The following is a 13,725-nucleotide window of genomic DNA, read 5'->3' on the forward strand; positions in this document are numbered from 1 at the left end:
AGAAAAATGAGTGGGCTAAAAAGGAGTGGGAAGGGAGAGAGGAATGGCAGTTTTAACGTCTCTGTGATTTATTATTATATGTGAACAACTCAGCTTGATACAGACAGAAGATGGAGAGGTCAGGGGTCACAGGGGCCAGCGCATCAGGGCGGAGGTAAAGTGATAAGAGGCTGAAATGTACTCATTGAGAAAGGATTCCAAGGGGGGCTTGAAATGTACATATGATAGATTGTGAATTGATCAGGTGAATAGGTGCAGCATACTGTAAGTGTCAAAATGTGCCTTTCAGTGCATGCACATACAGGCTTAACGCTTCAATCTCAACAAAGCTTTGGGACAGATGCTTAGACATAGTGGCAAAAAGGAGTCAACATGTTGAGGGATAACAGGGGCACTTGATCATTTATGTGGAACGTAGCTGCAGGACTTTTGGGTTATATACTTGTCTGGCTTTAATGAAATTTGAATGAGTGCCACCTTCAGGCCATGCGCTCTCTGATACCTTGCAGAGGTAGAATACGAGCATCAAAGTCTTCCAACTGGCTGAGGGCACTGATGAGGTCCAGCTCCTCCTGAATGCTCGGAGGACAGTCTGTAATCAGCTGGAGGCAAGCCCTAAAAAAGATGGCAACCAGTTAAAATAGAAAAAAGGTGTCTCAAAATCATCTACATGAATATCAATCTGTCCCTGGTGCATTTCATTAAATTACTCGGTGGCATCCAGAGGATAAAGTCTGGTACACATTTATAGTACATATTTCAAACAATTAAGCCTACTGTTTGTGAAGTTTCGACAGTGGTACTGGAAATGTGACAAGCCTTCTCGAAATGGATTTATTTACAAAGTCTAGACTAATTTGACGGATTTACAAATGGGGAGTTTTCTCTTGAAATGCAGTCCACGCTCATTACTCTTAATAGGATTATGCAGCACATCACTTAGCAACACACTGAAAGAGTGAGCGAGCCTCTTCGGAAAAAAAAAAAAACAAAAAAAAAACACAACTAGTAAGGCAAAATGATTAGTTTACATTTAACAGAAATCCCAGATAAAACAACAGCTTAAAGAAGATCCGACGCTGAGCTGAGAGGAGAGGATTGGACTCGTCCTCAGTGTACAGCATGTGTTCTACAGAAAAATCACACCAGCAGACCTTTTTCTTTACACAACATGGAGATGCATCACATAATCCCAATCAACATGATGAGACAAATCCAAATGACATATTTCAAGAACAGTCGAAGTCCAACTATAGTAAGCTGCACACACACTCCACACGGATTCAGCTTCTGTTTGTGCAGAGCCTGTTCTTGCCAAGAACATGCGGTTTGTCCTGGCAAACATGAGAGCAGGAAAAAAAAAAAAGAACTGTGGATGGCAAATGAGAGACAAGAGGACATGCCAATTATGTATTCATGCTGTGAAGTGTCTGCAGATGCGTTTCTGTGTCACCGGAAAAAAAATATATATTGTTGACTCGCTTTCTGAAGTCACGATGTCTTTTGCAGCATGCAAGGCAAGTTTAATTCAACAACAAGGTGATTGAAAGTGCTTTACAAGAAGAACAATAGATAAAAATCAGTAGTTAAAATATGATCTAAACTCAAGTTTAAAAGTATCAGTGCAGGTTTGGAACTTTATTCAAAGGCAGCTGAGAACAGGTGAGTTTTCAACCTGGACTTAAATACACTGAGTGTTTCAGCTGATCTGAGGCTTTCTGGGAGTTTTTTCCAGACATATCGAACATAGAAGCTGGATGCAGCTTCTCCATGTTTTGAGTCTGGGAACTGATAAAAAAACAGATCCAATGACCTGAGGGGTCTGGACGTTCATACTGGTTCAGGAGGTCACTGATGTATTTTGGTCCTGGACCATTCAGAGCTTCATAGACCAGCATCAGAACTTTAAAGTCTATCCTCTGGTGGACAGGCAGCAGGTGTCAAGACCTCAGAGCTGGACTGATGTGGTCCACTTTTTGTTCTTAGTGAGGACTTGAGCAGCAGAGTTGTGAATGAGCTGCAGTTGTCTAACTGATTTTTTAGGTAAACCTGTAAAGATGCTGTTAAAATAATCAAGCTACTAAAGATGGATGCATGGACTAGTTTTTTCAGGTCCTGCGGAGACATCGGATCTTTTAACCTTGATATTTTCTTAAGGTGATAGTACTTTGTTATTGCCTTATTGTTTTTCCCAAATTTAGTTACGGGTCCATCACTACACCCAGATTTCTGTCCTGGTTGGTAGTTTTTAAGTGTATAGATTGAAGCTCTTGGGTGACCTGTAATCATTTCTCTTTGGCTCCAAAGACAATTACCTCAGTTTTGTTTTTGTTTAAGTGGAGAAAGTTGTGGCACATCCAGTCTTTAATCTCCTCAATGCATTTACCAAGAGCCTGTACAGGGCCTCGGTCTCCTGGTGACATTGTTATATACTGTACATCTGCACTTGCGTGTTTATTTAGGACTAAAATCATTGCTCCGTCTGAGCCTCTGTATATGCATCGTTTAAGCTATGTGAAACAATGATCACAATTTTTTATGTAAATTTGTTTGGCTGACAAGGTGTAGGTTGATGTTGGTATGTTTTATGTATGCTTGTATTGTCTTAGTGCTGTATGATTTTATGTTTACCCCAAGAAGATTAGCAACTGCTGCAGCAGAAGCTAATGGGGATCTGAATAAAGAATAAAGAATGTCATCTGCATAGCTATGGTAGTTTATTCAGTTGTTCTTTATAATCTGTGCCAGTGGGAGCATGTATATGTTAAACAGAAGAGGCCCCAGGATGGAACCTTGGGGAACTCCACATGTGATTCTTGTCTGCTCAGATGTAAAGTTACCTAATGACACAAAGTACTTCCTGTTCTCTAAGTATGTTTTGAACAGGTTTAGTACAGTTCCGGAAAGACCCGCCCAGTTCGCCAGTAAAATATTGTGTCCCGCGCATTATGACTGTTTTTAGTGATGATGGCAGAGAAGTAGGACTTCCTTACATTCCTCAGTTGTAAATTATAAGAGTGAAGTTTCTCTTTATAGATGTCATAATGAACCTGGACGTTTGTTTTTTCTCCATCTGGACTCGGCTTTCGGATATTCTTTTCCCATTTTTTACCAGTGTGGAATTTCCTTCTAGAGATAAATTTCACCTAAATGGGAGCAACAGCATCCATAACATTTAACATTTTAGTATCAAAGCTACCCCCCCACCCCGGACAGGGCAGGTATTAAAGAGAAGACCTGGTTAAAGATCATACCACTGTTTTCAGTTATACACCATTTTGAGTTGCAAGTGCATTTTATAGCTACTTATTTCATGTTAAAAACACACAAGAACATGAGTTCAAATTTGCAAAGACGTTATAAATTAAACAAAAAAGCAAACAGTTTGACTGACTGAGTATGACATAAAGCAATTCACTGATGGACATATTCCACTTTTGTGTAATTTTGCACAAGCTCTGCTTTTTAATAATAGAATTGTTCAAGGAAAACTTTTTAAATCAATGAGGCATGCTTTTCTTACATAGCTCTAATGTTAAATTCATTCCTACAGGACTTGGAAATCATTTTCCATTTCCTTCACCTTTGAAATTTCACATATTGGAATTATGAATTAAAAAAAACTGACCAAATGGAAGCAGGTCAATTTTAAACAAAAACTCTGATATATTGGAAAAAAAAAAAAAAGTTTTTACACTCTCAAGAGATTTTTTTATGGTGATTTTGCAGTTGAAGCAAATTTTTATCATCTCCGGGCTACATGATATACAGTACCAAAAAGAATCACACTGGCTTTTCTGTAGTAACTGGCTTCAATGGTCATGATGTTAAAAGGTTAACAGGGAGAGTTATTGGCTCAAATAAATCATCAGAAGTTGTATAATTTACCCCAATGTTTTTAACCTACTGCTCCAACATGAAATTGTGGACGGTGAACTCAAAGAAATCTTTCAGACAGGACCGGCCCCACATACAAGACGCTTGCCGTGCCTTGCCACGATTAGTTGGAGATGTCTTCATATTTTTTAAACAGAAAACAGTAATGGCTAGAATGGCTGCAAAAACATACAAATGTAGAAAATAAAAATAAGAGTAAAAAGTGCCAAACGTTTGTCTCTAGTTTGGATTTGAACAGAGGGTTCGTAACTCTGGGGGGCAGCCAGCATGCTCAAGAGTTTGGGACCAGCTACTACAAAAGAACGACCTCCCCTCTTTTTCACCCTCGTTCGTGTAACTTCCAACAAGTTTTGGCGTGTTGAACACAAAGTTACGCTGGGCTGAAGGAGCAAGGCAGTTTATAGCACCAAAAACAAACAACAAAAGCTATAAACAGATTCTACATTCAACTGGGAGCCAGTGTAAAGAATACAGGACCGGAGTGACGTGGTCGTGGTGGTGCTTTCAGGTACCTGTCAGCAAACGAGCAGCGGCATTCTGAACAGGTTGCAAACGACGCAGAATTCAATGGAAATGCCTATTTGTAAGAGTTGACCCTGCTCTAACATTCATTTTACTCAAAGTGGATTCATAATCCTCAAAACAAATAATATGCTACATTAAGAAGACACGAGTCTAGATATTAAAGATCATAAACTAATCGGTAATGTGTTTCAAAAGGTAATCAATGACGTGAAAGTTAAGGAAGGAAGGAAATCCATAGATTGCTATACATTCGGACCTGTTTCTGCAACAAGGATTCCCACTACTTAAAACACTTATGTATTAGCGTCAGAATTTGAGATGGGTTGATAAGAGACAATTACAAAGACATTTCAGAAAAGCTTTAAAAGATCCGTCAAAAAGATTATTTTCTTAAAACTTTTCTCCCTTTGTATCTTTCTATTATATTGACATCTCTGTGTGTTTCTTTGAAGCTCTGTACCAATTAAACGGCAGGAGGCGATCCTTGTGTGCTTTCCACAAGGACTCTCTTTGTCCTTGAATAAAAGCTTATAACCGACCGCAGGTATTTAGGATCTTCTGTGTTTGGCACACAAGAAAACATCTTTAAAGGCAGTTATTTCGATCCGAAGACCACATGCGGGCAGTCTGTACAGACTATTCATTTCATTATATTAGACACGCGCTCAGATTTATCCGATATCCATAAACAGCAAACACACGTGTACAACGGCATGCGGCCACACAGTGGGATTGTTGCAATGGATGATGTTGTCCATGTGTGTGTGTGGGGGGGGGGTCTCTGTCTTAGTTACTATAAATGAATGACGACCCAATTACTGTCCCACTTCCACACCAGATATAGAAAACAAACAGAAGCAGGTAAGGTTAGACACCCACTGCACCTCCTCTGAGATCTCACACCAGCAACAGACACATGCTTAAACGCTCCACTTATGTACATCACGTATACATATCATTCAGGTTTTTTCTTTAAACATCATGTCCAAGCTATAACGTTACTCAAACACTTCCTCACCCTAACCAAAGCTCATTTAATGCACACATAAATATCACTGAGGCTTAAAATGAAGCTGAAAGTTGCAAAACGGGCTGTTAGCTTGTGTAAAATATCAGAAAAACTCCTCATCTTTTTCCCGCTCACCTGGCCAAACCCATGCAGGGGTCCATTAACGCTGTCGAGGAGTTGAAGTACTCCCTTGCAGCGGCGAGCACTAATTCCACGCTGTTGTCATAGGCCACCCTCAAAGCGTAACCCTTTCCCCGGAAAGACAGGCTGACAGGAACATCCTGGCTGACCTGGAAACATTAATACAAATGTAGAGATCAATGAGAGCGGAAAATTCATTATGAGTGGTTTAATATTTGGAGAACCCCGCGGGCAGTGTGAGTGGAACTGTGCGAGGTAGCGGCTTATTCAATATACCTTGGAGCAATGCATGAGCTGCCCTGCCAGGCGTATGTTCTCCACACGGCTTGAGCACAGCAGGGACTCCACGAAAACCTGCAGCAGTCAGGAAATGGATTTGATTTTATACATGAAAAAGGTTGTTTAACTAAACAAAAGTTTTGTTATTTTTTGTTTTTTTTTAAACATTGTTTCATAAGTTACTTAGATGAAATACACAGTAATTCATTTTAACAATAAATCCAGAAGCTCTGGAGGTGTAAAACATTCAGTGTAATGTGTTAATTATAGAGCCAGGTGTAAATACGGGTTCATTATCATCTGAAATTATAGGCTCCTAATATTCAGCGAATTATGTGGCTTTTGCAATTGTGTTGTGATACCTGATGACACGTCTCAGGTTTGAGACAAGTGTAAACATTCTGCTGCATATCAAGCAGGTCCTGCAGCAAACCCCTCCACACCGTCTCACTCACTGGAGGGTTTCTGGACACACACACACACACACACACACACACACACGCACACGCACACGCACACGCACACGTTGAACATTCCTGTGGGATCCTAACAGATTTTGGTGTCTCAGTTAAATCTTCACAGATTAATTTCTCTCTTAAATTCATACTTCCGGCCAGTGTGGCGGCACAGCTTAACCATCAGGTGGTGGGCCTCCTCTTCACTGTTCTGGCTGTTCCTCACGTATGAGATGGGCTTCTGTAGACCATGTTTCTCCAGAACCTCCACCACACTAGCCAGTAAAAAAAATAAAAAGCACAGATGAGCACGTATATGACCACGGTGCACTGAGAAACCAATAATACATCTATTCAGTCTAGGATGGGGAAGATCGAACATGATTCATTGAATCCCACTTCATCAATCCCTCTAGGTTCATGTTGTAGATTACCTTGAAGAAAACTTCTAAAAACTACCATCACGCAACCCTGCAAAACTATGTTTCACTTCATTTACTCTTTCAGTTATAAACTGGTCAAGATTCCATCGTAAAAATGACTATTTGTGTTTCAAATTGCCAAAATGTGCTCAGAATATCAACAAAATGCTCAGGAATAGTAGGAGAAAACAACAAAAAAACACTGAGCATTAAAAAAAAAATTTGTAAAATGGATTATACTATACTAGACTTTTTTCATGGATTTAATCACTAGTTTTAGATCTCTGTCAGACAACATGAGGTTTCTTTAGTCAGTTATAGGACAACAAATTATTAACTAAAAAATAAAATTAAAAAAAATAATAAAAGAAGTGTGCGGGATGACTATAAACAGCAGGTATCACAGTTGGAAATGTCAAAGCAGAGGAAGAAGAAACATGGCAAAATAAAACCGAAACAAACTCAGGGGAGAAACACAGGAGATGTGTACGATCTGAGCCGTTCATTACTTTGGCAGCAGAGAGCCATTTGTGAGACACGGTGCAGATGGAGGAAGCGCACCGCAAGACGGGAGAGCAACCTGATAAACTGCACATCAAAGCAGTGGCACCTATTTGTAAATGTGTGTTTGTGTGCATCGAGGATTATGCGAGTGCAAGCTGTGTTATGCGACCGAGGGAAAGAGTGGGTGCGGGTGAGGGATTAGCATGGCACCCTCAGTCTCAGCAGGGTCGTGCCGCTACAGATGTTCAGTCTCTGTTGCAACTCATTACCATAGTAAACAGGTGCCTGTGTGTGTGTGTCGGGCTCGTGAAAATACAGTATGTGTGAGCGAAGGCAGTCAACAAGCTCGGAAACTGACGTGTGTGGTTGTTTCCTTGAGTTACTGTGTGTGGGAGTGTCTACATGTTTCCCGTACCCGTATCGATGCAGCGGCGAGTGGTGGTGGCAGCTGCTGAAAACAGCTTTTATTCTAGTGATGCTTGGAGAGCAGACACTTTGCATTTGCCACCTGATTCATCCGAGTGTATCTGAGTCGCACTGCTTCAGCCTGGGATACATATGAACGCACTTTCCGAGCTCCCGGAGGTGCGTTTGTAGATGCAGGTGCTTTGCCTGCATGTAAACATGTGTAAAGGATAAACTGAGCCCAGACGCTGGCTTCCCCCATTGCTGCTTACTCGTCCTCACAATTATCCAAATTCCACTTCACTTCAGGCTCCCACCCTCCCCCCCTGCCTTCATCCTCATCCTCCATGCCCCCTCGCTGTCTCTACTCTGTGTTTGCAAGTTCATATGGAGGAAACGGGTGGAGGAGAAGGAGAAAGACCTGCAATACAGAAAAATGCCTCAGGCTGTTGAAACCCCCCTGGGACAGAAGTGGGTCCTTTGATATTGAGTAAGTGAGCGAGTTGACTGTGCGTTCATGCCTCTTCTCCTTCCTGGTGTTTTCCATCAAGTTCATAATGGGGGAGGAAAATAATAAGCATTGCTACACAGTGAGCATTTCCCAAGTAATGCACCACTAATCACAAAACAGAGGGGCTTGCTCTTGTCAGCACTTCAAAATGTCCTGCGAGAGAAGAGACTTAAGGAGGAAGAGTCAGAGTGAATCCTTGTTTTTGTTCAAACAACAGTCCCAAAGAAAAAAACATTAAGTTTAAGTTATTCAACACAATGAAAGCCTTTTAAAGACCGGAAAAAAAGGTACTGTTCAGCACTAACTTGTGCAACCTGCCAAGCAAAAGGACAAAGGGGACTAATACATGGCAGATTATTTGCTAACGTTACTGTACCTGAGGTGCTTCTCGAGTTTGTCCACTTGGTCATGAAGCGAGGCAGTGATGTCGGTCTCTGGTCTGTAAAATAATTAGAGCACACCAAAACTCTAAGTTAAATAAGGCAGAGAACAAAGTAAGGATCATCTTACACTCTTGATAAGTGCATGCTGCAGTCAGCATGTGGTATACAACTGCAGGACTGTTCAGATTCCCCACTAAAAATAAAAGCTTATGAAGTTTTACCTTGAGGTAAAGTATTCTGGGTCAGGCTGTGCCGTACCAAACTACTGGCCATGATGAAAAGACCCTGCATCGGTGCGTCAGTGAGTATATCTTCTTATTTTCCCCCTTTTTTTTTCTCTCTTAACCACACAAACTACCTTCTGACCTCTCAATCCATGTCTCTACATTGCTCTCCTCAGTTATAATAGTACTGCTCCTCCTCCTTTAAATATCCCTCTCTCCCTCAATCCACTGCTCTCCTGACTCACAGCATAATCCCTCTTTCATTTCTGCATTTCACACTCTCTAAAGATTGTATTATTCCTGGAATATTTAAAGCTAATAAGGTAGTTGCGAAAAATAAAATGTATTCAAAAAAATTAGGTTGAAACAACTGAGTCACGTTTTTCTCTCCCAGCTCAAAAGTATGCAATATATCAAGCAAAAATGATTTTTTTTTCTTTTTTTTTTTAAACCTTAGTAAGTCAGAGAAATCCCTTCTGGGAGAAATGTTAATTAGAGGGTATTGTATATGCAGTTCAGCCTTGCGGTATCACTAATCCCAACCACCCAGCAAATAAATCTGTCAAGGAAAGTTAAGCATTACCTCCAAAACTGCAGTACTTTATTTATCTAGAAAGAAATGTCTACTTCTTTTTCATGGTGCAGATATTTTGTTGTTTTGATCAGGTTATAATATGTTTATCTACGGCATTGAATAGCAGATAAGACGACACATTTTCCTGCTGCTGAATATGCTTCATACCCTGTTTGGTTCCCTTCAGCTCTTCCTCAAGGAATATGAAATGTTATTCATCTAAAACTGAAACATCACAGTGTATAAATTTGTTGAAGAAGGTAAACTGCATTTCTCTCTTGAACTGAATCAGATCACAAAAATGTTTTTTACTGCATTTTCAATATTGCTCTCAATTTTGTCACCCAAAAGGTCTTTATCGTTCTAAAATAAACCATGAAACCATGCAATTATACTCCTGCCTATACGGATCGGGGGTAATGCCCTAATTTCTAGTAATATTCAGACCTGGTTTGGTTTCAAAGCCCAGACTTATGCAAATGGTCTTTGGCTGAATCTGGATATTCATACTCTAGCTGAGTCGAATTATTCCCTCTGGCCAACTGGAGCTGGGTCAAAAGAAGGCCACACTGCTTAGGCTATCTGGGATACCACCACTGTTTAATTAACTGATATTTTTTTATTGCCGGGTGTAACAAATATCCAGCAACATCAGAAACATTTTCAAATATCTGTCTCCATTTCTACTAATTAGTAGACATATTAAAGTTATGTGAAGCTTTTGTCCTCCAAATTTCTATCAGTTCATCCACGGGCCCTCGTGGTCATTTGAAGCAACTCCCTTAAGGTTTTCCCGATATATAATGAGTCCGTGAAATTTAGAAAAGCACCTTGGCTCCACTTCCAGCGGCCACCACAGAGGACATAAAAGAAACACGTTTATTTCCCTTCAGTGGACTTTCTCAGCATGGTACAACAATACACTTTAGTTTATATGGACTACTTTTCCAACCAATCTTGGATCTTGTTCCAGTAGAGTTATTCTCTGTGGCGAGAGTGCAGCGAAAAATCACATCATCATATTATGGTGCACCACAGAGCAGCTAAATTGAGCAACTTAAAAAAGGAAAAAGAGGCAATTGTTGGAAGTTATGATTACGTCCATGTAACGCAAGGCTGACTCAGAAAGAATGACCAATCCAAGTTTGAGTAATTTCAACTAATTAAAACCACCACTTTACTCTATAGGTGTGCTTTATTAAACTTAAACTTAAACTTTATTTATTTGTATAGCGCCATATCATACAATATAAAATGCAACACATGGTGCTTTACATGCAGAATAAAATAACAATAAAAAACACAATTTAAAACATTCCATACGACCCCACCCCCCACGCGTACACACACACTCACTCACACTCATATACATGTGCACACACTCACACGCCCACACCCACACACACACACACAGTAAGTGGACTGGTGACATGGCTTAGCACTAACGATCCAGGTGAGGAAAACACTACCTATGGGTGGCCGTCCACACTGAGAAGCTCCACCGACCACGACCACCAGAAGCATCGCCACAGAGACCCCCCCAACCCGGACAGACCGGGGCAGACCCCACACAGAAGGTGGAGCCCTCCCCCAGCTACCCAGGCCTGAGGGATCCCCATGACGACACCCCCATGGGCGGAGCAGGCACACCTCCCAGTGTGAACGACCCCCCTGAGGAAACACTGGAGCTAAAAACTAAAAGATTAAAAGAAAGTAAGAAATGCCTAAAAGTGTAAAATTTTAGAGAAATCTATATAAAACTTAAGATGAATAATAAATAACATAAAGTAAAAAGTCACTAAAATGGATTAAAGTTTTAGAGATGATAAAAGAGCTAAAGAAGTAGACACAATACATAGCTAAAAACAATAGGTAAATGAGATCAGATAAAAGCCAAACTAAAAAGGTGTGTCTTGAGCCTCCTTTTAAAAATATCAACGTTCTCTGCGGCCCTGAGGTTCTCTGGCAGGCTGTTCCATAAATAAGGGCCATAATGGCTGAATGCAGCCTCACCGTGGGTTTTGGTCGCGGTTCGGGGAATGGTTAAAAGGCCGGTGCCAGAGGACCTCAGGGTCCGTGAGGGTAGATACGGTAAAAGCAGATCAGATAAATAAGATGGCCCAAGACCGTTAAGACACTTAAAAACCAGTAAAAGAACCTTAAAATCAATCCTGAAATTATTAGTTGTTTTTCTTTTGTACTTTTGCTTTTATCTTTTACGTCTATGCGTCTTTTCTTATCAGTCACTTTCCTGCACATTTATTACATACCCACATGGCCTCACGGGGAATTTACAGGCCAAGCCCTCCACTATATGAAATAAAACGTGTTAAAGAAGGAGTGTGCTTGCGTGAGAGAGAGAGAGACAGAGAGAGAGAAAGAGAATGAGAGAGTATCAAAGGCTATCCAATACAGTATGGACCATATCAGGGCTAACTGATGGCTCCTTGGAGTACAAGTTAAGCATATAAGAGAAAAGGAGGAGGAGGAAAATAAAAGGGCTGAGGGAGGGAAATAGAAACAGAAGTGATAGTTAGGTTTATTTATAGCTCCAAGGAGAAGAGGAAAAGGTGGATGGACAGCAAGTAGGTGGGACTGGGATCAGTGTGTTCCCCGAGGATGAAACGGTAGCGTTCTGCTTTTCTGTCCTTACATCATGGCTTACATAAGCTCTATGAAGATCAGTGTTATTTGCAGAGGAGAAGATGTATAGTCATATGACTTAATGCGCCTGTGCAGCTCTCGTGTGTGTGTGTGTGTGTGTGTGTGTGTGTGTGTGTGTGTGTGTGTGTGTGTGTGTGTGTGTGTGTGTGTGTGTGTGTGTGTGTGTGTGTGTGTGTGTGTGTGTGTGTGTTTCTAACCCATAGCCCCTTTGTGGTAGACACTCCAGGGTGTCATAACAAAGGCTGAGCTGGTCATCCCTCTCAGAGCGGTAGATGCAATCCAAAGCAACCTCCATCAGCTGGTCTGGGTCCCCAATGATCTTCTGCTGGCACTAGAGAAGACAACACCAGAGTCAGTTTCTAAACTGGCTTCGAAACTCGACTGACCATATAGCTCCTGAGTATACATACAAAGTACTGCTTGAACTTTTTTTTTTTTATAGTCCTTTCAAACTATCCTTGGCTGTGCCCTCACCCAGTCGTAAATATTACTTTTACAGTGTAGGGTCATGGCATTGGCTCGACATTGCATACAGCAAACCCAGTGTGTATGTGTGGGATTTCATTTTCTTTTGGCACCACTTATGGTTACCCGAGTGTGACGCTTCTTACACTTGTGTGTGTGTCTATGTGTGTGTGTGTGTGTGTGTGTGTGTGTGTGTGTGTGTGTGTGTGTGTGTGTGTTGAGACACTTGCATCAGGTTTGGAGTGCTGGAAAATGATGAGGGGCAGGTTGAGGTCACGCTGGCCCAGGCTGACCAGGTATTCGGCGAGCAGAGATCTAGCAGCACCCTCTGTCCGTCCCTCACAGCGGTGTAGGAACGGCACCATCCACTGGAATGCATCTTTCACATAGCGCTCAGTGCTGGACTGGTGACAGATTTAAAAAATTTTTTAAAAAAAGCAAATGGAAAGATATTTTGCGTCAAACACGACTTGGACAGCGTGCTAAAAGTAGATATAAACCAGTGTACCGCACACTTATTGGTCACTGTAGGCCAACCGGTTCACAAATCAAAACCAGCATCACATTTACTGGTAAATACTCAGGCTGTTTTCAAATATGAACCAAAAACCTAACAAATACAGATTTGAGCTTTTTAAATTTGTTGTTGAATGAACAGCTTGTTAAAAAAAAACATCTAAGGTCACTTTATTGTGTTCTGTGTTCTGTTCTGTGTGGCCTATTTCACTTTTGGTACCTGTCAGCTGATCTAGTAGCTGAATATTGCCAGTTTTGGAAAGGCAGTGTGAACAAACGCAGACTTTTGCTTTAGATAAAACATGTTCTTTTTTTTTTAATTCAAAAGGAGTGATTTATTAAGCGTTTAGAGCGTCTCAGGTGTCATTTTATTGCAGAAGATATAGAGACATTCAAAGGTTCTGGCAAAGCTCTTAAAACTTTGTTTCTGTGAGCAGTTCAGTCGATAATTGATGAACAGATCTCTGAATGCCATGAAGCTTAAAATGAAAAGAATATTTAGAATATTTCTAAAAGGTAGTAAAAAGGAGACAGATCTCTATAACAAACCTCACCAAGGTCTCGATTCATATTTGCTTTGTTGAGGCTATGTATTGATCACAATTATCAACAGAAAAGGTCAGGTAAAGGACATTTCAAAGCTTCAGAAAATGTGTCCTCGGAAAATTGGCCTCACAATCAGAAACTAGGAGCTACTCTAAGAGGCTGCCAGGAATTGTTAAAATCAAAATAATTGAGGTCAACAACAAAG

The 13,725-nt window shown here is 40.8% G+C and overlaps 1 protein-coding gene across 2 annotated transcripts in view; it reads right to left on the minus strand.

Moving 5' to 3' along the window:
* nbas (NBAS subunit of NRZ tethering complex) overlaps nt 1–13,725 on the minus strand; it is a 194,915-nt gene that overhangs the window by 124,640 nt on the left and 56,550 nt on the right. For both annotated transcript variants that reach the window (XM_061746583.1, XM_061746582.1), the window contains exons 25-32: nt 12,689–12,862; nt 12,191–12,324; nt 8,525–8,587; nt 6,459–6,581; nt 6,214–6,316; nt 5,849–5,926; nt 5,567–5,721; nt 503–615 (exon numbers count right to left, since the gene is read on the minus strand). In XM_061746583.1, coding sequence (XP_061602567.1) covers nt 503–615; nt 5,567–5,721; nt 5,849–5,926; nt 6,214–6,316; nt 6,459–6,581; nt 8,525–8,587; nt 12,191–12,324; nt 12,689–12,862 — 943 coding nt within the window. The remainder of the gene's footprint in view (nt 1–502; nt 616–5,566; nt 5,722–5,848; nt 5,927–6,213; nt 6,317–6,458; nt 6,582–8,524; nt 8,588–12,190; nt 12,325–12,688; nt 12,863–13,725) is intronic.

This window comes from Cololabis saira, chromosome 18 (genome assembly GCF_033807715.1).
Source record: "Cololabis saira isolate AMF1-May2022 chromosome 18, fColSai1.1, whole genome shotgun sequence".
Classification (NCBI taxonomy): Eukaryota; Metazoa; Chordata; class Actinopteri; order Beloniformes; family Belonidae; genus Cololabis; species Cololabis saira.